This window comes from Elaeis guineensis, chromosome 1, assembly GCF_000442705.2.
Source record: "Elaeis guineensis isolate ETL-2024a chromosome 1, EG11, whole genome shotgun sequence".
Classification (NCBI taxonomy): domain Eukaryota; kingdom Viridiplantae; phylum Streptophyta; class Magnoliopsida; order Arecales; family Arecaceae; genus Elaeis; species Elaeis guineensis.
This window is the reverse complement of record NC_025993.2, coordinates 1422387-1450120: the sequence shown is the minus strand read 5'-3', so window position 1 is coordinate 1450120 and position 27734 is coordinate 1422387. Positions and strand designations below refer to the sequence as shown.

The following is a 27734-nucleotide window of genomic DNA, read 5'->3' as shown; positions in this document are numbered from 1 at the left end:
TGTAACCTGTTATCATCAAATTCCACAGGAATGGATCTCATAGAGCGCAGGTATTTTTTTTAATCCCATGAGTCAAGTCCTTGACCTCCATTTCAATTCACAACAGATCCAATATGATGTCAAAATGAACAAACAGATGACGGCCTTCAGCTTCAACCGGCCTTCAGCCAGCCATGACAATGGTTTCATATTATAGCAAGTTAGATAAGTGGAGATAGAAATTTGTATACCGGCCAGTTTGCTTATACAGAGTATAGTACTTGATGAAACCACTTCCGGTAAATCAGAGCATCTCACTGAGATGTAAATAATACTCGAGGTGTTGAAAGCATTTACTTCCTGCTTCCCAAAGACACCAACATTCACGTTAATAAGTCCATCATACTGCAATTCAAGAGTCTAATAGCACAGCCAGAGCTTGCATTCAGCCACCCCTTGTGGAGGATGGGGGTAGACGGAAGAAGAAAAAGCCACCAAGATCAGAAGTAACAACCAGATCGGCAGGATGATGTTGTATCTTAAATACTATAGCAATCCGTAATGGTAGCTTCCTTTCAATCAGTGCGTGGCATTAAGATCTTGCTGACATTCTGTATGCTAGCATTTACAAGCAAGTAGTTTGCCGATTTTTAAATACCGAATACAAGATTTTGACAAGTTTTAAGGCAAAATGGAAGAGAAATAAAGAATATATTACAAGTTTTCTTTCATTTTTTTTTTTTTAAACCCTACTCATCAGCCACCCCACGTGCAATCATTTACAGGTGATCCATCTATTTTAATATATTACAGCTTTCTTAGTAATACTGACAGGGAGGCCGAAAAGTTTGGTCGATACCATATGCCTTACAAAAAAATACACATTATGAAAATGCACCAACGCCTTTTTCAGAACTTAGGGTTCTTGGTTTTAGGCTGAGAATCTGTAGTAACATGACAGCGTTTTAGGAAGGAGTCAATTGTTTTCTGCTTCCTTGGGCTGTCCACTGTTTTCTGTTTTACAAGGCTGTTGCTTGTTTGACTGGTAGACACACGTAATGCATCCTCCTGGCCATCAAGCATCTGCGCATTTAAAAATCACAGTTGTAAGATATAAAATCTATAAAATATATCAAAATATCAAAAAATAATAATAATAATCAGATCATGTCCTTAGATGAAATATGCAGCAGAAATTATATCAAAAGAGAAAGGTATCAAAAATGGTACAAAAGCAAGATATGTACCGGTCCTCCTGAAAATGAGATATAGGTTGAGGTACAGCATTGGCAATGGCCAATGTAAATCAGATTGGTAAGCATCCTGGGCATAATTATACTCCTATTAATTTATAAGCCTACATTTGTTAATATTGACATGACCGAAACTTGCATATGTGAGTTTGTGAATGAAGAAGGATGGAATCTATGTGGGCTTGGGGAGAGTTTTGATGCCAGGGCCTGTTTGGATACTTAAAAATACCAGATTATTAGGCCATACTGCTGTATTTGAACATTGCTGAAAGCTTTCCAAAGATCTGTTTGGATGACATTTTCAGAGTCTCAAAATAATATAGTATTAGACAAAAGCATTGGAATATCAGCGTATTTTAAACATTCACAAAAACACCGGAATTCCAATTCCAAAGCTTATTAGGCTCTCAGCTACTCCCCCTCATGCCCCATCTTTCTTTTCCATTTTCATTGTCACAACCAGCCTGAACTTTCATCACTCCCCCTATGGCAATGCAACCCCTCCTCGCTTCCCTCGAGTGACCTGATTCTCTCAGATCACTTGAGGACCTCCCTGGTCTTCTCCTTTTGCAATCTTAGATCTGGCAGCTCAACCCCCTAACGAACACAAGCCACATGGCCTTCCCCTCTGATGATGGGGTTGGACATGCCCGGCACCAGTAATAAGGATGGCGATGATTGGGACAGGTGACAACACTAAGGACGCAATAGTGATCCAACTTCAATTGATCCATCCTGGCACCCCACCATGGCTAACACCCCAGAACCCCATCCTCAACTCCAGTGGATCCTCACCTGTGTCATCATTGTTTCCCCATGTTAAGGCTCCATCTCCCCTCAATGGCTGCCATCCAACATGGTTGACCCTCCACCTCCCTTATTGGTGGTCCCAACCATCGGCCCTACCTCCCCCCTCCTTATTCCAACTATGACCGCCCCCGAACCACCACCAAACCATCATCATCAGTACCACAATCACCTACAATACAACCACCACCACCATCTTCCATGCAGCCATCCACCAACATCACCACCATTTCTACTATCATCCCTTTGCCGTAACCTCTAACACATCAACTTTATCACCGTCACTAGCAGATCCACCATCACCTACATCACCATCCTCACCATCACTTGAGAATAAGGTTCGTCATCTTGTAATGGACCCCATATTGGTACTATCCTATTACAGCATTGAGTACACACCGAGTGTCAGTATGGTACCCACGGATATGACAAACCTTGCTTAAGAATATATAAAAAAATGGGAAGATAGTGGAGTGTAGATGAGAGGAGGGATTTGGTTGTGGTAATGATGGTGGTTGGCTAGAATGGTAGTGAGGGGATGAGAGCCACAAGGATCAAAAAAAAAAAAAAAAAAAAGAAAAAGATTCCTTTATGAGGCCTGTAGCCTGGCACATGAGTTCTTTTAAGTTCAACCACAATCTTCCATATTAACTATAAAGTCTCGATACGATGGGATTCCCCTCCACCCTCTTGGTTTAAAAATAGCAAAGATGGTTTAGTTGTCCTGGCGGTCAGCTGCCATGTGCTGTGTTTATCCTATTGGAATCAACTGGGTGCCCAACTGAACCTAAAGGCATGGCTGCCTCATTGATTCTCAGCTCTTGAAGCTTAGACCCTTAGGGAGGCCCTATTTGTGGCTCATCAGTCCCAGTTACCAAGGATGGTCATTAAAAATGATTCTCGCCTTAATATCAATCAAGTCAAGTGAGCCCACCCCTTCCAACCTGACTGCATGATTGTCTCAACCTGATGGATGGTTTGAGGAATTGAAGCTGCAACATATTTTCAAAAATAGGTATTGTTGCAAACTAGATTGCTAATCAAACTAGGGATCTGGGGCAATCGTGGGTTTTGAGTGAATATGAACCTGGGGAACAAGGGAATTGTTTTGTCTCATGATATATTAGAGGTTTATAACATATGTAGCCAAGGGAATTTTCTTGTCTCATGACGTATTAGGGGTCTATAACATAAGTATGTCGACCATTTTCTTAACAAAAAAAAAGCAACTATAATGGTAAAAAAACTGCAACTATAATGTGGGACAGAGGAGAGAAGGAGAGGAGAGAACCTGGCCCAAATTCTCCAATTTGCTTTGGACAACATCCCTGAACGAAAAAATTGGGCATTAATTCACAACTGTAGTACTAAAACTGCTGCAAGCATAATCATCTGGGCAGGCTTACCAGATTATGTCATCAACAGTGTCATTAGCTAGAAGATAGTATATGTTAACTGATGACGCCTGAGAATGCAAAAGAAATGAATAAAATCCAAAGGTTTCAACATAGAATGATCTTATAGGAAATTAAATTATTCTAGTCAAGAAACCTCCAGATTGCTAAAACAGAGAAGATTCAGCAATATAGTCCAACATTCTTAATGCATGCTTGGGAAGCCCAGGATGCGTCAGTAAATAACCATATTATACATTAGATAAATTACATTACATATTTAACCTTGATGATTGATCTCCATGTTGATACAGAGACCAGAATAACATGAAAAGTTAAAAATATGATATCAAAGCGAGAGTAATTAATCAGTATGAAAAGATGTAATAGATAACACTACAGATAAATCATTTACAAACTGCAAAAACTCGATTTCTTGGCTAAGTCAAAGCATCTTCCTGGAGTTCCATATATCCTGGAAGATAATACCATTCTGAATCACAAACTATATTTTTGTACTTGAGGACCTTGCACCATATACTATCTGTAAGGACATTCCAATACTAGTGTCTGCAAACTGCAAAACTACATGAGAAAGGAATGCATTAAGGAATCTCTACCTCGCTTCAGAAACCATATATTGAAGGAAGCATGCTGCAACTAACAAAAATTTAGTAACATTGGCCCTGTTAAAAAGCTACGGAATAAAAATTGAGAAGCCATGAATGAACATTGCAGCCTTTTGACAAAATTAATACTTTATCAAGGTTCTCTATAGAGGACTAGAAGTTTCAAATTACCAAACATGTAAACTAACAATTCAAATACTACAGCATGCAAATAAATTCATGTCTTCAAGAAGATTATTGTCAATCTATTAAAAACTCTAATAAACATTTTTGAATCTTGGTTGCATGCACATAGAACGAGAAAAAAAAAATGGTGCAACAACAAAGAAAAAGGAGGCATTTACTTTGAAGACATGAAACAAAAAAATAATGTCAAGCAACAGCAACAGTGAATCAAATACTTTTCCTTATACCTGCCCAATCCGATGAGCACGATCTTCTGCTTGAATTATATCACCTGGAGTCCAGGACAACTCAGCAAAGATAACTGTACTTGCTGCTGTCAAAGTCAATCCAACACCTCCAGCTTTAATAGAGAGCTGGACAATATATGTTATCAAAAATTAGAAAATTAGAAGCAAGAGGGAAAAACCAAGTAGGAAATGAATTGAACCCATAAAAGGTTGAAACTGCCTTACAACTGCAGCTTTAATATTATCCTTCTCCTGAAAGTCATTGACTAAAGCTTGCCTTGATGATGATGGTGTACCACCATCAATTCTAATACAGCTGACTTTCTTTTTCTGCAACAAATTGGTGATCACTATGGAGCACAGATCAACATTTGGAAGACACTGTCGAAGGTCAAGATATCTTACAAGCAAGAATTGGTGTATTGCATCAATCATACATTGATGATGTGCAAATATTAAGAATTTGCAGTCTGCCTGTAAAATGAAGATAAGGTGGTCATACATACTTGAGTAGTCCTATGTAATAGGATGCCAGATATAGTACCATGCAGGCCAACAAGCTAAAGAAGTTAAAAATAAATAGAAAAATCACACTTCGCGGTCATGCACCAATTTACTAACAGAATATATTAACTGAACCACCAACTATATCAAATGGTGGTGGACCAGTGGTGTCCACTTATAGAACATTAACAAACATCTTAGATGAACTGTATAACATCATACAATAACAATTGCAAGAGGTGAAAAAAGGATCCATGCAAATAAAAGAAGCCCAGCCTGCTTCTGGAAGTTTCAAACCCTTAAACTAAAATGTCGTCAAAGGCTTATAATGAAAAGTTTGAATGACATCAGTGAATTTTTTATACTAAGTCCATCAGGATATGAGCATAATAATCACACTCGAGAAGCCACTCATGCACCATGGCTAACATTATGACAAACTTGACAGAAGGAAATCAAAATTATATGCCATAAAAAGTAGTCAAATGGCTTAAAATCAATTATTTAAACATGAATTTGACAAGTCTCACCACCCAAAAAATGGTAGTAAAATCACATGATGGATAAATGAAAAACAATTACCTCAATCACGGTATTCAAGTAATCCAGAATTGCTGGAATTTTGGCTTCAGCTGAGTCATTATAGATCTGTTGATTACAAAGAGAAACAATTAAAAATAGAAAAAGGTTGAGCATCTGAAAAGCAAGTACTAGCAGGCTAAGCAGATAATGATTGCAAACATGAAATGATCGAGTCCTTTTTTCATGCTATAAAAATATATTCATATGCCTATTGGTCCATGGACTTCTAAATAAATTCACATGATGTTTTAATAAAAAAACCTCAATGGTTGTTGAGGGTCCAAAGATCAATAAGAATTTATGCATGTAAAGTAGTATACAGGGTTTTCAATGAAGTAATCTACCTTAGAAGTTTAAGAATTAAGCAACTCTAGTGTATCAATAATAAGGCTTGGAGTGATAGAACAATTTCTTATTCATGACAACTGAAATCTGCAAGTTTCATGCCATCTATATAAATTCAGCTTTTTTTGGATCAGAGTACAATCCATCAAAGTTTGAAAAGCATCCTCACCAGCTCATGATCAGATGCTGGCCTATTTTTAAAGATTCATTGGCCAAAATGGAAAACCTACCTCCAGAGTTACATGATGGAAAACATGCAGCTAGCTAACATAATACACAAGTACAAAGATGCATGGCCAAAAGATTTTTAAATTACTTGGACGTTCCATTTTTAAGAATGCCAAAAAAACTGAGAGCTCATTCAATAATAAGCTCTTAGCCTATACCAACCATCCTAGATAACAATGGTCACCAAACGGAACCTAGTACACACTCAGGACACCGATCCACCTAGAAGGGGGCCATCCTCATAGGTAATGCTTGGTACATACAGTGGGCATTGGTACCATACGTTCCATATTTAAGAATGCCCAAAAAACTGAGAGCTCATTCAATATTAAGCTCTTAGCCTATACCAACCATCCTAGATAACAATGGTCACCAGACGGGACCTAGTACACACTTAGGACACCGATCCACCTAAAAGGGGGCCATCCTCATAGGTAATGCTTAGTACATACAGTTGGCATTGGTACCATACTAGTCATGCTGACTCATATGGGTGCATATCGATAGTACCATATCGGGCACATCAGTACACAAGTTTAGGCATCCCAATGCCCATACTTGTGCCAGTTTCACACTAAAACATTACAATACTTGTCGCACGATCCCTCTTCCTAGAAGTTTTAAAACCATGAGTGGTGGTACCTCATTGGGATTGCTGTTCACAGTCATGATACTGGACCTTGTACTAGTACCATGTCGGTACAGTGTTGGTATGCACGGTTGGACGGTGAGTTCAGTGTACCGATATTTGATACACCCCCTAGATCGAGTATTGGCTCGGTATTAGAAAAGCATAGCACGACTAGTACAAGGCGGTATGCACCCACATGAAGAACCTTGGTTGGTATGGTGCGCTCAATACAAGAGCTATGTATTAGTACAAAAACCTTGATCTGAAGAGTACGATGCATCACGTCTCCGGCAAAAAAATATTGCCACAGGTAAAAATAAATGCACACAAGTACATAGAGTACAAACCTTGTTGATAAGATTTTTTTGAGTAAATTTTAGTGATTCAATCTTTTCATTGGAATCACAGGCTTGGATGTTGGCCTTGACTACCTCCAACTACAAAAGAACATATCAACACCATAAGAATGCGAATGTAACAAATCAACAGCAACTTAAAATTATACTAAAATAAGAATGTCTAACAGATCCTTCCCTTCTATGTAGAAAGGAATACGTTGTAAATCATTGACAACAATAGGTTCCTATCAAGGGCAATGGTTAATCAAAATAAGCTTAATATGCCTTGCTTGATTTGTTCCCAGCCCCAACCCAATTCCACCACTTGATTAGCAATTCATCCTCTTACTAACAAATATAGGGCCCTCCTTAACGTGAAATTCCTCCAATCTTCATCCAGATACGTAATCTATATATCATATTGGTACAATTACTGAACTCCCATTGATGTACTCGTTTCTAGTTGAACAACAATACGAACACTACTACGATATAAATGGGGAAAGACATTTTAAGGAATAAAACATTGGTGGAATGAAATTGGAATTTGACAACTGAACCAAGAAGGATTTGACACCATCTGACCAGTTGTATCACAAAAGTTAGTAGAAAAGTTCTTGAAGAGTCCAAAGGGAAAATATGTAGTTATGTTCCTATTAAAGGAACTTGGTGATGGGATCAGGTGGTGAATGAAGCAATCAAGAATAAGTCAGGTTTAAATATTTGAGGCGAACAAAAGACACAGATGAAGAACTTTAAAAATTACATATGGAAAAGAGCTGATAATGCTCATTTAGCAACCTATGATTATCTAAATGATAAGATTGGATTGAACAAGAGGAAAGGAAATTTATCATAACCTAGGAGGAGGACTAGAACACTAAGTTAGCATCGGATACAAAAACATTTGGGCCAATCCAAGGAAGCCCGAAATACAAATAACCAAATAAGGGAGTAAAAAACTGCTCATGAATAATTGTCAAAAGCATAATGGTGATGGTTGTGCCCGTGAGCATAATCCCACTAGTCTGTCTAGTTTTTTATGGTATTTGTACGGGTAACTAGAAGAAACAAATTTTTACGCATAAAGAGAAGTTAACATGAAGTATAGTTGTCCTTGAGTTGAAGAGAAATGTGAATGAATTACACAGAACACAAGATAAACCTTGAAGGAAAATAAATTCCAGGAATGATTATACCTAAGATTTTGCAAGGATAAGAATAGCAAATAACATTGTAAGGATTATTTCTAAAATAATTTTTTACTACATATTATTTCTTCTTCAAAAGAAAAATGAATGCCAATCACAATTAGAGATCCATCGAATTCATACACTTATAATTAAGCGCATCAGAAGTATGGAAGGCGGACCAAGAGAATTGGTATGTAACTTCAATTTGGCATGTTAGAGTGTTTTCCAGTCATCAACTATTTATGGTGGTGAATAAACAATATACTATGAACTACCAAATTGAAAAGGTTGTCCTAGAGAACATGTCCATATACTTGCAGTTTCAACTATCTCATATAAAATCATTTGCATGTCTTTGTGATCCATTTTCAAATTCCAATATCTCACTTTACTGAAAAACTCAGAATGTGGAAGATAAGCCATGTGTTACGAGTCAAATGTGTATTCTGTATATTCTTTTATAATAAAGCAGGAGGTGAAGTAATACATTAGTGAGACTGGAGCTAGTTTCCAGCAAACTTTCAAATGATCATGTTTATATTTTTACACTTCATCAACTTTGTCAGGAAGTATGAGCGTAGTTGTGCCCAAAAAACTCCGTTTAAAACAGTATTAATTAATAAATCATTGCCTGTCTGATTGTAGCCTGTTCTGAAGTTTATGAGAACATATTTAAGCTTTCCAATGGCAGAGTATTTTTCCAGATAACGTCACCGGAACAATGTCATGCTTCAAATTTTGAACTGTCATACAATTTATAATTGCAAAGTAAGAACTCAATATAGAAATCTGTAGCATACATCTCATAATACACTAGAATGATGCATAATCATTTGAGGACAAAATTGTTGCAAGTAATAAAACAAAATTAAAAGAGTACTTGAAAGGATTACCTCACAAATAAAACCCTGATTTGTTTCATATCTTTCTCATTCAAATCTAGGAAGATCTGAAAAGATTGGCAAAGAATATTACTGACAACCTCATGAACCATATTATAATAAAGTGAAGAAATTTCTTGCTAATTGCAGCATCTTCAATCCACAAAACCATCCGCCACAGTATGCTAAAAAGATGCAGAAACAGTCCTTACAGCATGCATGCTTGGGGAAATTGCTAGGACGTAGTAGTCAGTGTTTCGGTGTGCTTTTGCACTCATGTACATGTGAATGTGTTGGTCATAAAATTTATGAAAATTATCAAACAGCTTTCTAATACATGAGATGGGCCTCAACATGATCAATAACTTGAAACAGAAGTAACTTTCCAATAGAAAATGTTGAAATAATATACTGATCTGAACTAATTCTAAGTCATCATGACCAACGTTGGCATATGTATTAAATCAAAATTAAATGATTTGTTCTGACAAGCCAACTCAACTTGACACCAGGAATAAGCTAAAATCAGACTAAGAGATGCAAACCTTCCCAAGCTTCACTTGCATATGCTCTGTAAATTCGATATGAGGTTCACTTGAATGATTCAATCTCACCAATCATCTCTATGCAGAGTTGCATCCTCCAACAGTCCAACTAAGTTTCTGATAAATCACTGACTGCTTCCATGCAAACATTCTTCTATCTCTCAAGATTCTTCTCAATTATTTAACCAAAGCCCAAGCAAATCTAGATCGAGACTGTCTTCACCTTCCATTCAAGATAAGCAAAACCACCTCTAATGGTCCCCAGTCATCTTATCCTCCTCTACAAATTGCTAACTTGAAAACCTCCTTCCAAGTACCCAACTTAAAATTTGTCCTATGTTCTACCATACATAAATCCCTGAATTGCCATCTGTAGTATTGTCATCTTAAGCACAAAACCTTACTTTCCCCAGCATTGCCATTCATATGTTGCAGAAATCATAAAACTTTTGTTAAACAACAGTTTGATCTAACTGGTATGTGTTATCACACAAACTAAAATAGCTCCACCATCTTCTTAGGAGAAGTGCTCACAACCACATGAAGACAATGTTAGTTGTTGTTGTTGCATGATCAGCACCAATTTTAAATCCTAATCCTAAACTAAATGCCATAGTAGAGTTGTTTTCCTATAACATGACCGCTGGGGTTGGGCTTTTTGGGGTGGGGGGGGTGTGGGGGGGTGTGTGGGGGTTGTGTAGCAAGCTGAACCACCATAAGCAGATTCATTCTCGTCAATCCTAGACCACCGCTCCATTGGAAGAGCTCTATTGCCAAAATTCAACGACCGGTAAGCAAACCCAGAAGAGAGACCTCCACTGTTGAGTCTGATAGATGGACACCATAGAGAAAATGACAGTCTTTTCCATGAGCAAAACCAACAAGTTCAAGCGAAAGTTTGTCACAGCATCGGGAAACAAAGGAAAAGAAGAACATAGAAATTATATTTAACAACCTGACATATTGCTAGAAACACACACACACACACACATATACATATATATGTATATATACACATATACATATATATGTATACATATATATACACACAGATATATACATATATATAGATATAGATATAGATATAGATATACATACATACATACATACATACATATAATATATAATATATATATATATGAGGTGGGGGGGATTGGGCTACACTCGAGTAGATCTCCACTCAAATTTGGCCAGGTCTAGATATGATGATGGGGGTTCCACATCGATGATTTAAGCCGTTAGATGTGATCTGATCTACTATCTCTAAATTGTTTACGCATCAAAAATCATGTGATTTGAAAACAACTAGCCTATGAATCGAGTGGTCCAAAAATGGATAGTCTAAATAACACTAAATTATATATGTTTTTTTTAATCACTTGATGCATAGGCTAGGGGCTCCAAATCACATGATTTCTAGTATGCAAGCAGTTTAAAGCTAGTAGATCACATCCAATCTCCAAATCACTTGATGCTTAATCGAACTTCCCAATTTCTAGCCAGTTCGGTTCACCATGCAACCATTCAGTTTGGAACCATTCAACATATCCTGGTTTTAGGTCTTCCTCATGAATATTTTTATCAACCATCATGAACCTAAGTTAAATTTCATGTTCTTAAACCTAAAAGTAAATCTAACCGAGATTTTGTTTTGAAATCCCCAAAAATCCTATTCAGTTTCGAAGCTTATGGCTTCTTTGTGGTTTATCAATTCTGGTTTGAAGCTCATGTGTTGTCTTCAAAAGATTTAAACCTCAAAACTTTCTCAAACTTTGGGTTTCTTTTGAAAGTTTGGATTATATATACCAATTTTAAAGTCATATTGGAATTTGAAACTGATGATTTGTTCCAAAGACTCTTGGTTGTTTCTTTCTTTGAAAACTTGTCATCATGTAAATTGTATAGTTGTGTTTTGGTATCTGATACGGAAATTATAAGTTTATATGAGATTTTGAATTGGTATTTTAGAATTTGAACATGTGCATCATGACTTGAATTTTTATCCTGCTTTTGAACTCCAACATCAATTTTTTCAACTGTAAAATATTATAAGTGTTAGGTAAAGCATTTGGAAAATTTTTAATATAATAAAAGTGAAAGACTTATGCGAACCCCTAGCAAAGTGTTATATCAGCCTCATTCAAAATATTGATGAGGTTTCTTCAAACCCTTCACTAGGTATATGCAGCCTCATTCATAATAGCAATTGGGATTGGTACAGACCTTTGACCAAGCAGTATATGTGGATCTCAAGAATTTATGTGGCCCCATCTGCATTAGCAGGGAGGATTTTATATGGCCTCATCCAGTTTACTGGTTCACCAGTGACTATTATATGGCCTCATCTAGTTTATCGGGGAGGATTTCATGTGGCCTCATCTACAGCAAGGATTTATGTGGGCTTGAGGTATAAAGGAAACTTCAAAATAAGGTATGAAATATAAGAGCATTTCGAAATATAAATTATGCTTTGATCATTTGATTTTGTGTAACTATCTTGCTTCTAATTTTGTGTAAAATTATTTAAACTCTTTTCCAAAGTTGAGTTTGAACATCAAAAACTTTGCTTTTGAGATTTCATAACAAAATAATTTCAGTGAATTTCTGCTCAAGCTTTTCATTGATAATTTGATCATGTGTGCCACCTTCAAGTCATTTGTTTTCGCATGGACCCTTAAGTTCTTTTGATCATGCTAGGAGTTTGCATACTAAGCTTCATAGCTTACTTCATTTATTACACAATTTTCCAGAGTGATTAGTGAGAGTGAGATCTCTAGTCGATATATTTGAATAAATGGATTCAATATTTTTGGGATGCTGACATTTGGATCTAACGACCATTGAAACTATGTTGGTGATGTCTCTGCTTATACCTTTAAAGATATCATATTTTATAGTGCAAGTTATGTTCAAGGTTGTAAATGGATTTCTAATACAGATATTATGAGATAATATACTCTTAGTCATACCTTGTTGAATCATGTAGGTTTTATTAAGGATGTTAAATATTTACAATGCTTTAATCAACTTCTATTGAGAATGATTAAGTTTGAATTTTTGTTTGTTTCATTTTGGTGGTCACACTTCAAGGTTTGAGCAACTTCAGATCCAAGTCATGATAATAAGTGTGCCAGTATACCATATGAGAGCCTTTCTATTCTCAAGCCTATCTCCATATACTTCTATAATATGAACGAAGGTTCACAGTCTCGGTATCGGACCCCATATAGGCAAAATTCTACTATAATGTGAGTATACAGTATGGTACGACTGTATCAATATAGGGCGGTTCAGTGTACCAATATGATATGATACGCCCCATACAGTATGACGAACGCTGATATGAACTATGTAAGTACAAAATCCCCTATTCTAGAGTGCCCCTATGGTGTTTAAATCTTAAGTTCTCTCAATTACCCTTACAATATTTCATATTAAATTAAGCTCCCATCCCCAATTACCATATACAAAACTAATCTTTTTTTTTTGTGAAACACTCCAACCTAATCCTAATTGAAGCAAGACTTCTTCTTAACTGAAGAATAGTATCTTTTGTGAGTAAATTGATTGGCCCTCAAGGACTCTAAAATGGATCTCTAAATCAGTTGTTCGAGGGAAAGATAATTATAAGGGTGCATGCTTAGTTGGGAGTGGTAGACTCAAAGTTAGGGCTGAAATCTGATCGGATACAGATTGGATATCAGTATATCAATATCTATATGTCTTTTGTTTGGCGAATACAAATACAAATACAGATACTAGTCGGATACAAAATTTCATATTCATATTTGTTTTAAACAGATACATATACAATCGGATACTAGAGTATGGGTATAAATATGGATATACTAAACTTTATGACCATAGAATAAAAGATATTACTAAGTGGATGATAAATTAAGTTAATAACATATTGATATGGCTATATATCTTCCTTAAAAATTCATGAATACGATATAAAATTAAATATGGTTACAAGTACAATTGGATTTTTGGATGCGTATTGGATGACTGTCGATCCATGTCCATATCCATTTTCTTTGGCGGATATGGATACAGAAATGGCTATTAATCGGATTTTCAAATTTCTATCTATATCCGAATAGATACAGATACGAAAATAGTTCCGAACGGATAATATCCGGTCCACTTTCACCACTATTCAAAGTATGTTGAAGTGGCCACTTCTGCGCCTTTGCCTTGATGAAATTGGGCTCTAATTGAGCGCATGATTAGGGACCATAGACATCTCGAGCTTGTACCAAGCTAGGGCCTCAGCTCCACTAACCTTGGGCTCAATCCTTTGACATCAATCATATCTATCCCACCTGATCGATATACGACCCAACCCAACATGATTGCCACCCCTAAGCTCCACAAGTTGTGAAACTAGGAAATAAGACTTGGGGTTTTATATGGTCAACGAAGCAAAGGCGACAATGCTAGAGCTCAAAGCAATTGGAACTGACTAAAATGCTCAAACATTCTATAGTGAAGCTGGAGAAGGTGTGGATAGGTCTTCATGCTTAACCAACAGGTTTGGGATGAGAAGGGAAAGATTTATAATATGTGGAAGAATGTAATAAAGAAGTAACTTGGAAGCTTAATCAACAAAGGAACACTAAGTGGAAAATATGCATCAGATTAGGCTCATGAGATCATTTTGAAAGATGCAAAAGGGCTCAAAAAATATTGCTATGGCTAAACTGATGTAGAACTTAGAAGCATATATCAAAAACAATCTCCCACTCCCATCCTCTTGACTATGTGGACCTGTTAGAGATTTAAAAAGAAAACATTACTTTTATAACTCTACGATATCAAACACATCCAACTCAGAAAAGGCTGGTAATCTATGGCTATGGCTATGGTCAGGGTAAGCCACAGAAATGCAGGTCAATAATATTACATATCAAAATCACTGAAAAAAGAAACACATCTCCTACAATTGTTTTGACTATGACAATCCAGTAACCATTAGAAAAAATGTTATTCTCAAGCTCACTGCTAATATGCATCCAAGTTCTTGTTCTTGTTTCCAGGTTCTTGGCAGTTAGCTTCAGTCACATAAGCAAAAAAGAATATGTAATGTGGGTAGTGTAAGGCGATTGAGCATTCAAAAATCTATCTCAAGCTTGGAAGCATGCCAACATGGTCAACTCTTCATGAAAATGAAAGAACCTATACAAAATAATAACTAAAAAAAGACTAAGTATTACCAGCAGACCGACATCTTTTCTGGTAATATAAACCATTTTAATCCGAGGTTGAGTAAAGACTTTTACTGGTAGGCAACACCATGTCCATTATTACAGTCTGAGGAAATGTACAATAGATATGGACAGTAACTGATGGAATAAATTGCAGGTCAGTGGTCAATGGAATACCAAACAAGTTGGAAGGCTGGAGACAATCGAACCCAATAAGAGTCCACATTCCACCCAAAGTTGCAACATAAGTAATGAGAGACAATAAGTACTAAAATCTTACCTGCTGTCTACGCTTCACTGGTAGTTGTGAAAGAACATCTTTTTTTAACCTACGTATCATAACAGTTGCTTTCATCAAATTATGCAGCTCTTCATGGTTGCTTGCACCTTGGTACAACCCAAAAAAACCCTAGAAAATAAATTATATAATCATCAAGTGATTAATCTCCAATCAAACTGCCACAAAGTCATACATGAACATAGGAAATAAATACTTACACCCCTGCAATACCGATTCCCATACTCATGAACATTTTTGTACACATCAGGATACAATGCCTCGAGCTGGATTTAAATGATTGTTAGCCTAGAGTTTCATATGTGCACGCTAAAAAATTATCATAATAAATACAACAGCAAGCTAGCTCCACTATATCAGGAAGAGTAGCACCTGTTTGAACAACTCAATAGGTCGCGATAAAGCAGGAGTCCCACTCAGCAGAATTGCATATTGAGCCTTCTGTAATTGTATCAAATTGCAACTATGTACAATTATATCAATGATAAATTTATGGGTATTGAATGACAGAGGGGCTGCTGTCAGTTAACAAAAGTTACACATTCTAAAAAAGAAAAAAAGAAGATTAAAAATTGTAAAAGTGGTTGTGTGTAAAACAATGTACAATAGCAGAAGAGACAGTTCCTGTTTTAAGAAGTTGACAATCACAATGGTACACAGAACATCAACTGGATGAGTCAAGGATCGCGATTTACTCGGACTCTCAAGACTGGGGAAACACAAAAATGTTTAAATTTGTATGACCATGAGAGGTATATTTGTCCACGACATAGAGCGCTACCAGTTGACAAATATTCAGCTTATTTATATTTATAGCACTACTCTGTAGATTAATAAACGTGGACCCTTAGAACCATCATTTTTAGCAAGTCTTCTGATCAAGTCAGTCTCATCACGACAATAAAATCTGTGGAAGTTATAGTGGAAACTGGAAACAAATAAAGTACCAAAGATTCTTGAAATGTACATGCTTGCCCAGCTTTCTAAACCAAGCATGTTCAATTTATGTTTATACATACAACTGGCCTGGGTGCAAAGTATCACAGAAACGGAAGCAACTAAAAATTCATGAACATCATTTTGTTATGTTAAAATATGTATTTACATATAAAATATAGATAACCAAATCCAATATAAGGATGGTATAAAAAGTATCAACTGACTTCAATAATCAGCTATTAAACTCAAATTTGTGGGAAGCACCAAGGTTGTTACTAGGAAACAAGTGAGCACATGATGGCTGAACCAAAAGCAAGGAATGGGTGATAAAGTTGCCTTCACAAAGAGAGTGGGAAGTGGGAACAACATTAGAGAACTTGAGAGAAATAGATAGCAAGTCACTATGCATATTGAGCCTATGCCATACTTCATCAGGTTAAGCTCGAGATGATGTGATGAGCGGATTAAGGCTTCCAAGTCTCAGCTTGAAGTTTTGCACCCAAATTTGGTTTTAGTTAGGTATAAGCCAACCTCAGCCTAAACCAAGTTGGTGCATGTAATAATAAAGTATGTACATACAAATAGTATGATGTTATACGATATAGTACATAGTATTAAAGAAACCTTAAATTTAATCTCCTCCTCACTTCTCCAGATACCCTTCCTCTCCCTCTCCTCTTCTCCCGGCCTTTCTTCACCATTCCTGGACAAGCTACCCATTCTCCAAGGTAGAGTCAATTAACACAATTCTAACTGCACATTGACTTTGGACAATCCTTGACAACTGTAACTTTCCACTAATGCCTCATCCATTCTTAATCAATCCCTAAAATATAGAAAGAAAGAGGTGTTCTCAGATATTTATTTGCCAGAAATTCAAACCTGCAGAACTGGCAGGGAAGCATTTGTTCTCTTAGCTTGAGCATTCTTCAAAAAATGAGACTCATCCGCAATTACAATCTGAAAGAAGACCATCACAACTTCAGCCATTACTGGTTCCTAGAAGATATCATTTAAAATAAGAAATGATGTGAAGACAAAGTAAAATCTGTGGTCAACAAGAAAAGTAAAATAAAATTTCAGTATCAAATGAGCGTCAAGTTCAACATTGAACCACATAAAAAGAAAGTATGGAGAATAAAACCAGCTGGAGAGTTCCAACTGAAAGTAACTGACTTTAATGATATGATGGCACATAAAAGAACCACACAAATGGCTCCATTTTCATTTCATAATTTTCAGCAAGCTCCCTTGGTCAACTTGTTAGCCAAGAAGGTTACACTTCCAAAGTCACATCCGATGCCTTCTGAAAAAGATTTGGGAAACGTTTGCAAAACATTAAGAGGTAGCCTAAATTGGAAAGGTTGGAAAATGAGGATTCATAACAACCACAAATAGTTGAGACAGAGCTTGAGGATTCACCATCACCAAGAAATCTATAAGCATTAATTCTAGAAATCCGACCATGGGTATTAGGATAACATTCAACATCCTGCTATTACAAAGTGCAAGCAATCTTGTTTTGGTGAAATTTTTTACTTTTTTCAAAAGCATGCCCATCCTCTGATTTGCTCTTTTTCCACCCGACAACTAAAAGCGGGCCAACATCACTTAAGTACACCTTATTTTTTTGGTGTGTGCAAATGAAGCCACATAAGGTTCTGTAGAACACAAAATCCTTCCACCTTAAACACCCTACACAGAAGTGACAAATCACATCCTTTGTTTCTGTATGCCCATTGCCCATTCATCGGTACATGCACGTACAATACCACATGCTTGAGTTCCTTCCACAACCCCATCATGACCTCTTTCATCTGTCATTATGTTTAGCTTTCTCAGATCACCATCAGAAAAGCCAAAAATCTTTCCAAAAACATCCTTGACACGAGTAGAAAATAATCCAAACAGCATAATAAGGTTGGCTTGCCACAAAGCCTGCTTCTAAATCTAGTTGTGTATGTTGACTTCCCTTTCCCAAACACTAAGATCTACAGTTGCATGATAACAAAACCACCACAGAGATCCAAGTCAACCCAGAAAATCAAAGCAATATTTGACATCACACAGCTACGTGTCATGTCTTCCAAGAGAATAACTACACACCCTCCTTGGTTGAATAGTCACGACAGGGACAACATTAGTCCCAATGGTTTCCCGCAACTAATTAGACCTCCCCAAAGGCCCTGGTTCCTTCAGCATGTTTCTCCATGTTCTTGATTTCCAACTCCGTGGATCTGAAAGCTTACATCTCATGGACTTTTTAGATGCAATTATGCACAAATTAGCAGCTTCCAGGAAACAGCTAAAATCATATTCCAACTGAAACTGAGTTTCTTTTTGACATGCAAATGGATTGCATTCCAGAATTCTAGAATCAAAGCCACCACCTTAAAACCCTCACTTAAAATAAATAAATAAATAAATAAACTGTGCTATCTCTTAGGATGTATAAAGTGGCTGGCATCTGGTATTTAGCGCTTTAATTTTCAGTGTATGTTTTACCTGCATATTATACTGGTAACATTTGTTAATTTGCCACAAAATAAATACTGGCAAAGGTTTCTATCCATCTAATCTCTTTTACAAAGCAAGAAATGTAAAGATAACCTGATGAAAAGAGATTATAGAAAAAGAAAGGTCAAATAATGGAAATTGTATGTAGGAATTTTTCTTTTCTTTTTAACATCAAGTTAGACAAAGTTACCCAGAATTACATTCTACACAAGAAGTATGATGAAAAAATGAAAACAAAAAGGGAAACAAGAAGAAATCTTAAATGAAAGAGAAAGTATATACAGAAAGGAATACTCTAATTACCTTAAACTCTGAAGCTAGGAGTATATCCTGTATCTTAGGAACTACATCATATGAGATTATGTTGAAAACACCATCCAAATGAATTGCTGCCTTTAGGTTTGAGTAGACTATCTTGAATCCTGCCCTGTTTGATCCTCCATATTGAGATAAGACCACCTGTAAACTCAACAACATGGTATAGGCTCCCTAAAAACCAAATAACAATGAAAATGTGCAATGTTGAACGGCATGTGAGAGATGCATTGATAACAGCAGGAGCAATTATGAGTATGAACATTCTCAAACTGCCTTCTCAGTGTCCTTGCTTCGAGCAGAAGTGCAGAACTATGAAATTTCTGCTTCCAGATGCACTATAGGCATCAGAAACAATCAGAACAAGCCAACTTAATTCAACACAACCACATTTGTACCCAAATTCAAACCATGTGTACAACCAGTCATCCATGATAACAGCAAAGATGTTTGCTATTGCAACATGACAAGGAATTGACTTACAATGACTGACAACTGCTTCCCAGACATTGACATCAAGAATCTTTTCCACTTGGTTGGGACGCACCCATTTCAAAATCAGATTTCAGCTCCTCTAACAGCTTGTTTGCACTTCCATCCATTCAAATTAACAATCATGTATCTCCAACAACAGTTTGTTGAAATTAATTAATTAGCATAGTAAGTATTACATATAATATAGTCTCTTAAAAACTGCTGACTTCCAGTTCAAGCAGTTCTATTGAAATGTAATTGTCAAATGAGTAAACTTCTTGCTGCAATACTTCTAATCCTCAAAAGACTGGACTCTGTATCAACTGCCATTTTTAAACCAATCACTTGGAAAAGGAAATCAAATTTACATGGTTGAGTGCAAAATAATCGTTCATTTAAAAAATCATCATATTTACATTTTCACAGTAGCTTTCATTGCAGGATATAGTCCACGAATTGGTATTGACAGGATCAGTCAACAGAAAATGAAAGTGAAGCACATTTAATGCCAGATTGACTAGTTTGTTGAACTGATAGATGAAGCACGGGAAAATCATGAAGTTTTTTGAAGACTCAAAAAATAGGGATACAAAATGGTATAATTAGAAAATCATGCAAAGATATCATCCCATAATATAGAATAGTTAAAATGAAATTAAGTAATTAAGCTTATTCATATGCTTTCCACGCAAAATAATAATAATAATATTCAGCAACTCCAGCTTCTTAGTAAGTTAAGAAAATCTGACAGAACAATCAAGTCCTGAAGTAGAACAGAGATATAAGAATAGAATAAAAACTGTGTATTCCAGCCAGCTGTTCTGAAAGTAACTTACAGAACTAGGATTTTCACATGCTGCTATGGTGCATACCAGCAGAATCATCAACAATCACTTTTAAAATCAACAACTGCAAAGATAAGCCTCTAAAACATGCACAGAAATCCAAATTAAGGAAAAAAAAAACTGATATTCTGACTCTTACGATGAGAACAAACTTAATCATCAGCAGAATCAGATAATCATGCAAGTGAAGAACCACAGATAAAATGGACAGCAACAAAAACAAAGGGTGTTCTAATCAAGTGCTGACTACCAAGAATGATATGAGATCCAATAGAATAAGAAAGTTTACGGGTTACATAATAAGAACAAAACTTCCACTGCTCAACAAAGCCTATCATATATGTTAACAGTTAAATGCTATTATTTATGCAAAACAAAATTTACAGCACAGAATGAGAATCCAGGTTTGAAAATCAAACGGGAAAAAAAAAATAGGGAAAAGGAAGTCAAGTACTACCAGTATATCTGATGAAGGGATGTTAAGCCACTCCCGGATCATCTGCAAGACAATTTATTAATTGCCAAAGTAACAAAAATTCCATTTTGCAAATTTAATTTGGTCTAATACAAGCATTGACAAAGAGTGGGATGATGTTACTAACAGAAGCCCACTGTAAACGCAAGGAAGATGGGGTGATAACAAGAACAGGCCCGTCATCGTGCATGCATGCAGCCACAGCAATTGCCTGCACAGAGAAGTGATATTTTTTTAGAAATATAAAGATGATTTTTTTTTCATATTGGATCACGGTGATGTTTACTGTTAGAAATAGAAACGATCCACAATATAAATGTGAGACTGCATTTTACCCAAGAAACCATCTATAAGAGTAGGACTTGGGAAAATGATTGTCGATATAGACATGCAATTATGCTGATTAACTTCAAAGTTAAATTACGAGGACCAAGAAAAACCCAAGTTTTAGAAAGGATATAGAGAAACCTGAATCACAAAGATAAACTCATGTTACAATTATAAGCCCACCTCGAGACTCATAAAAATTGAATGAGTTCTAGCAAAGAAAGAACCACAAAATGATCCTTTTTTGCTTCTAAGCATACAGCCGAGAACCATAATCAAAGGAGGGTAATATGCATCCGTAAGAATGAGAAAGCTTCCATGGTTCCACCAAAACCATCGAGGTTTTCACATTTGTCAGACAAATACCACATGAAAGAAGCACAATTTTTTTAGAGGCCCTACAAAAACCACTCTTTTGACTCCTAATGCACAGTTAAAGATCTTCGCTTTGTTCGGAAATGATGAAATCTGCACAAAAAGGGTTGACATGGAGCTGAAAGGAAGTCAACACTGATGGTTTGCCAGTATCCAATTTTGAAAAAGGCCAATAAAAATAGTTATAGGAACTGCAAACTTAATAGTGACCTTGAAGTTAAAATCTAAGAGTTTTAAGAAAATAAATATTCTAAGTTAGTGCATATGAACTGATCAAAAGTGTGGTGCTGCAAATGCCTGTAAGCCTCTTCGAGAAAACAAAGTCTTCCCTGTTCCTTGTGAAGTAACCCTTGACTCTCTCTTATCCGGAGGCAAGATCATTTTACCTGCAATGTCTTCCCAAGACCCATCTCATCTGCTAAAAGAGCTCGTCCACCATGCTGCAACACAAACCTAAAACATAGATAATTTTGAGAATTAGATATCAACTTCAAAGGGACCAAAGGTGAATATTGAATGCTTGCATGCAGTACAACAGTTATTATACTACCATAAAATCCTAAAGAGGGCTTCCTGTACAACTTTATCCAAGCAAACCCAAGGTTATAATGTATTTCTATATGCCCTTGTGAAACTTTTCATTCCCTACATGGTGATCGAATGGAGATCATGCTATAAACTGAGATGCTTCCTGTTCGATAACAACTGAAATCAGCCATGACATGCTGCACTAACGGTGGGTGTGTGACACAGTAAAGTGTTAATGCTTAGAGGAACTGCTGGCAGTGTTAGGTTGACTCAACTTGCATGTGATAAAGAATGAAAGTTTCACCATGCAGAACAAGCAAGATTTGAAACCCTTAACCTTTGCAATATTGAAGAATAGCTTAGCATATAATGTATATTTTCACCAAAAAAAAAAAAAAATCTTGGCACAGAATGATTGCAGAACTAAAAAAGTAGATGCATTTAACAAGGTTTGAATAAGCAGATCTGTTGCTTACATAATAAATTTTTAGAGATTTATAAATGTTATGATTGAAGATTTTGAGGAGAGAAGAATCACTAAATAGGCTCCACATTGGTTCAAAGGCAAATGTTTAAAAGCAGACTATTTCCAATCTACGGAAATATTGTATTGCAGGGGACATGAAATGAACTACAACTCAAGTTTAACTGGGTCAGTGCAAGGAAAAACATATTTTGCATCACATATTATTCAAAAGATAAAGTATTAGTTTTCTGATATAAGGATCACTTCCAGTCTAAGCCACCAAGCCTTAAAGCTATAATGGGAGATGATGGACCAAGAAGCAGCTGGTTCACACCCAATCAACAATTTCAATATGTTTTTCAACTTGAGGACTAATGCTGTTAAAAATATTTTGAACTTACAGAAGGTTTGTACTTTACAGCAGTGAACCAGCAAGGCGGATCCCTCACAAGTATCAAAATTAGCATAAATTCAAACTCATATCAAATGCCCAAAAATTAATTCAAAATTTTATTTGGAAGTAACTAGAAATATTGCTTTTCTATTTTGAAGATTTTTGTTAACAAGTCTCGATTCTGATAGGACTTTTTCTATACATTCTACTGAACTGCAATATAAGGGTAACTTAATATCTAGCAAGCTGAGATGGACCAGCCATCTTTAGATGGCAGCCATGTTGATCTTAATGAACCTAGAGATGGGGTGAAGATAAAAGGGCCTCGACCATCTGCAGGAAAGAAAAATTAATTTATTTTAGTTTAGAAGACTTACCACTTGAAGGTCCTGTTTTAGTTATGGGTACCACTGTGGGTATTCTAGAGCGATTAGAACTATGTTTTAGATTAATCCAGTGACCTATTCTATTTTATTTTCTTCAAGCCAACTTAGTCATGGAATGCTGGATGATGGATTTTGTTGCAACATACAAGGAATTTGTTGATATACCACAATTGCAGAGCATCACGCACTCTGATTCAAACTAAAAGTGCTTTGCAGAAAAATACTCCATTTAAGAAGATACTGCTGTCCATTTAAATACTCCTTTCAATGTAGCACACCTAACAAAAAGTGCAATGCAAAAAAAATCCTTGATTTATCAAACCTCACAACCTTAATCAGATATACACCTCAATATTCATCTAAATAATATTTCTTAACAAATCAAAAGAAGAGCAAGCATGCTTCATACCTAACTCCTTCTCTCTGGAATGGCAGGAGTTTTGATTCGATATAACTTGGCATCCTGTCATATAAAACTTCCCGGAAGACTATTGAGTTAGTAACCAAAACGATTGAAAAAAAAAAATTACAATAATTATACAAAACTAAGTTAAGAAGATGGATGTCATTCAGGTTTCACTCAATAATATACAAAAAATTGTCTAGAGATATTCATGAAACAAATCTGATCCTGTATGTATCCAAAAAAAAAAAAAACACCTAGAACTGCAAGTTTCTACCAGTCACATGTCATATCATCAAAAAAACAACAGATAGGAGGAAAACATAATGACTAGCCAATTTTAGTGTGAGAAAAAGAAAATTTTCTTAGTTATTTGATTAACAAAAAATGTAGGAGAAAAGGTCACCAGGATCAGTTATGAGCTATCATTCAAAGTTCTAATTTACTTCTTATGCCTCTTCACATGCTTGCCAAAAGAAAATGAGGTGAAGAATGGACAAGCAATAAAATGTCATAGAAAAAAGCCATGCTTAAACATGATACAAACATTAGTTATAATCCACTCATAAGTAGTAAAATGAAAGACCTATGTCATCGTTTGACACATGTGAATGCACAATTTCCCATTTAACACTCAAAGGTAAACAGAAAGGGAGCAAAGATAATATTTGTATTCAAGACAAATCATAAGTAGGTGAAGCCAAGCTATCTAATATGGAGTTCTCAAACATAACCAGTATACATTTACCTCGAAGATCTGGAGCAGCATAGGCAGCAGCAAGGGCACGGTGAACTAGAGGATCTAGCTTCTGGACCTGGTAGGAATATGTGCCCAAGCAAGTTATTTATGGAGTATCTGGAACAGAATTTCAATTAAATATAAGCTCCATGATACTACAGGTTACTATTTGTTTGTCCATTGGATGTAAAATGCATTATCGATACCATGATATATAAATGGCATTTGTTTCTCGTTCATTAATTGTTTTTGTTGGTTAAAGGTACAAGGACAAAATAGCTGAACCTGCAGCACATGACATTCCAAAATACAAAGATGTTACCTCGATAATTGCACCATTCACTGAATTAAGAACTTCTTCAGCGGTCGCCAGGGAAGATGGAGGGAACATCCACAGCCTATGGTTTTAAAATGACAAGGGAAAGAAAAAAGGAAAAGGAGTTAATAGTGTCATACAACCTAGAGTGCAAAACTAAACTTCGAACTATATCATAGATGGGCACAACCTTTCTTTTCCATGCCAGCTAGCTTTAGGAATCTTGTGAAAAGCCTCTACGACTACCTGGGAAATCAATGATGCATACAAGAAAAATGTCACAGAGATGCCACCAAAGCAGTGCAGTTAGAACATTTGACAAGTTAGGGCAGAAGCACAACCTGATGGTAAGGAAACTTTGCAGCAATGGCGCCACTAACATGAAGATACATTCTGACAGAGAGCTTAGGCAGGTCAGCTTCACTATGGTTCTCTTGAAAGACGCACAAAAAGTACACATAACATTGAAATCACCAACAATACCATACTAGCAAAAAAGTCAGGGAACACAGTATGCTTAAAGAATCAAGATAGTAGTTCAACACATGAATATGTGAACAGATTGATATACCAGTTTCTTTAGACATATCTGATGGGCACAATCTTGAAGGAGAACAGGTTTCTACCTACGCCAGTGTAGAGGTGTTAGAAGACAGAATAAAGGCAATACGTGCAAAATTTTAATCTAAAGTTTACATTACTAATGCCATGTTCTGGAGCACTAGTAATTCTAAAAGTTGTTCTCTACATAACAAATGCTCCAAATACAACACCAAATCTATTAAAATATTAAAAACAAGTAGATGCAAAGTGCACTTTGCAAAGGAAAAGTTATAGAATTAGATTTTCTGGTTTATCAAGATCAACAAGAGAAGTTAAATAATTAAAAAAAAAAAGATAAATAATCAAGAAAAAAGGTAGTATTGGTGCAGTGCTTGTAGAGAAGATTTAGAGATAAAAGGAGATGAAAAAGATGACTAGTTTCATAGAACACTTAGCCCCTTTTCTTGCATTCAGTTTTTTTCCTGCTTGCAGGCCTGGTATCCCAGGTTCCTGTCATTACGTCCGTTTAGGAATCTTAGCCTGGCTGCAAAACAAGCCAAAACTCTTCCTGCAAAAGCAAGGCAAGTTACTTCCTCTATCTACATGATTGAACTCTTATAACAACACAAAGGCCCATCATTCTAGCCAACCAACAAGAAAGATCACTAGTAAATCCTGTATAGACCAAGGCCAAAAAGGCAGCAACTGTTCAGCCATCAAGAAATATCACAGTTAAGTGTCCTGTCTAGACTAAAACTAAAAAGTAGTGCCAGGCACTGAAACCCAATGCTGTCAACAGCGAAAGGTGCTCGCCAGAACAAAGCAAGGTGCTGGTTTTTGAGAAGTTCAATGAACATAGTAAAAATAAATACCATATGTACCTTTCAAAAAAAAAAATACAAGCATTATAAGATAGTTATTCAAATTTCAATATCAAAAATCATAATTGTCTTGTACAGTAGACATCGTGTTTCACAACTTTCAGAACACCATATCAAAATACCACTTGCCAAATGCCTCTTGCTTCGTCTCAAGTGCTCGCCTAGGCATCACCTCAGTAAAGTCCCCATGCATGGGGACTATTGAGACACTTAGGAGCTTCCCCGCATCGCTTGAGCACCTAGGCAAGCACCCGAAGTGCCTTTAACAACATTGCTTAAACCAATAAAAGAATGATCACATAGTTGTTAAAGGCTCAATATCCACTAAGGCGCTGAGGTCTCTTAGAGCCTAGATGCAAGATGCAACAGAAGACTCCTGCCTTTATAAAGTAATGTGCAAAAACATCAAGATACATATAAAATAATTATGAATACATGATTCTAAACACATTTTACAATGAATAATCAACACATGAACATAAATATAGATAAAGAAAAATTAGGGGATGGGGTGGAGAAGAAGAGGAGGAGGAGAAGGAGGAGGCCCGGTTGATCTTTCCTTTTTGGGGCAGGAACCCCAGAAACCTGGTCAAAATCAAAAGGCTATGATTGAAATAGTAAACATGTGCTTTCTGTACGCAGGCTTTTATTCAAGGTGCAAAAAAGGCACCAACATTGAGGTGAGTGAGGCACTCGAGGTGCGCTTCACTTGTGTCTGCAGCTGGATTATCATAAATTAGGATGAGAAAAGAACGACAAAACAGCCAAAACTCTATGGGTGAAACCGATCAAGAACCCGACTCATTTGTTTTCGGATATGCAAGCATTGTAACTCACTTAAAAAAAAATCTCATCTTGATGCTTCTGGAGAACAAGAAATCACTTTCTTTTCACGAATCAAACACAAAACCTAGGAATTTCAAGAATGGGTGCGTAATTGAACACTCCAGAGTCCAGACAAATCCAACAGAAGAACCCAAGCGACAACCTTTTTATAGCGCGACTCCAAGAAGGTTTTCGAGGGAGGCTGCTGGAAACCCTTATGAGGGGAATGATCGGGGTCGGTGGTCCGAGACGGAAGGGGGGAAGAGGAGGCGGAGGCGGCGGCGGAGGAGGCTTTCCTCTCGGAGATCTTCCTCTTGGCGTCCTCCTCAAGGAAGTCGAGTTGTTCGGCGCTTAGACCCCAATCGTCAAAGCCCTCCATCGGACTCCCGGAACCCTCACTCACCGAGTTGGAAGCGGGAAGGATGAGAGGAGGAAAAGAGGGGGATCCTGGAGTTTTTTTGGAGGGGAGTTGGTTCTTTTTAAAAGCACCGGGACGGGACGCTTGTTGCCCTGAGAAATTGTTGCCTACACAGCGTGCATCCAGCGTGGCCGTATCACGGCCGCTGATTTTCGTGATAGTTCATTGAGTGTAATACCGATGACGGATGCCATCGTGAGAGATGATCAAGAACACTGGCATTGGTCGCATTTTGCTTCGCTTTTGCCTTTTTGGCGTTGCTGAGACGTACGAATGCTCGGATTATCGGATGTGGTTTAGATGGAGAAAATATTTTTAATCTCATATTAATTATAAGT

At 36.6% G+C, this 27734-nt stretch overlaps 1 protein-coding gene across 1 annotated transcript; it reads right to left on the bottom strand.

The window, feature by feature from the left end:
- Positions 1-673: 673 nt before the first annotated feature.
- LOC105035453 (uncharacterized) lies at positions 674-27501 on the bottom strand. Its single transcript, XM_010911020.4, has 24 exons — positions 27142-27501; positions 25301-25355; positions 25071-25162; positions 24920-24975; positions 24736-24811; positions 24423-24489; positions 23681-23747; positions 21884-21950; positions 20923-21006; positions 20778-20819; positions 18990-19145; positions 17052-17129; positions 15603-15671; positions 15431-15496; positions 15213-15341; positions 9195-9245; positions 7113-7202; positions 5562-5627; positions 4881-4949; positions 4701-4805; positions 4476-4601; positions 3446-3504; positions 3331-3367; positions 674-1062 (listed from the first exon to the last, which is right to left on the bottom strand). Exons 1-24 carry the CDS (start codon positions 27355-27357, stop codon positions 889-891), a joined length of 2097 nt encoding a protein of 698 aa, XP_010909322.1. The 5' UTR covers positions 27358-27501; the 3' UTR covers positions 674-888.
- Positions 27502-27734: the final 233 nt, after the last annotated feature.

What these genes read in the sequence shown, in the direction of transcription:
- LOC105035453 (XM_010911020.4), bottom strand. Translation starts at nt 27,357, where the DNA reads ATGGAGGGCTTTGACGATTGGGGTCTAAGCGCCGAACAACTCGACTTC. An exon ending in GTGCTCATCGGATTGGGCAG is followed by an intron (nt 3,505 to 4,475) that starts GTATAAGGAAAA and finishes TTGCATTCTCAG; the next exon opens with GCGTCATCAGTTAACATATA. An exon ending in AATTGGAGAATTTGGGCCAG is followed by an intron (nt 1,063 to 3,330) that starts GTTCTCTCCTCT and finishes TTAAATGCGCAG; the next exon opens with ATGCTTGATGGCCAGGAGGA.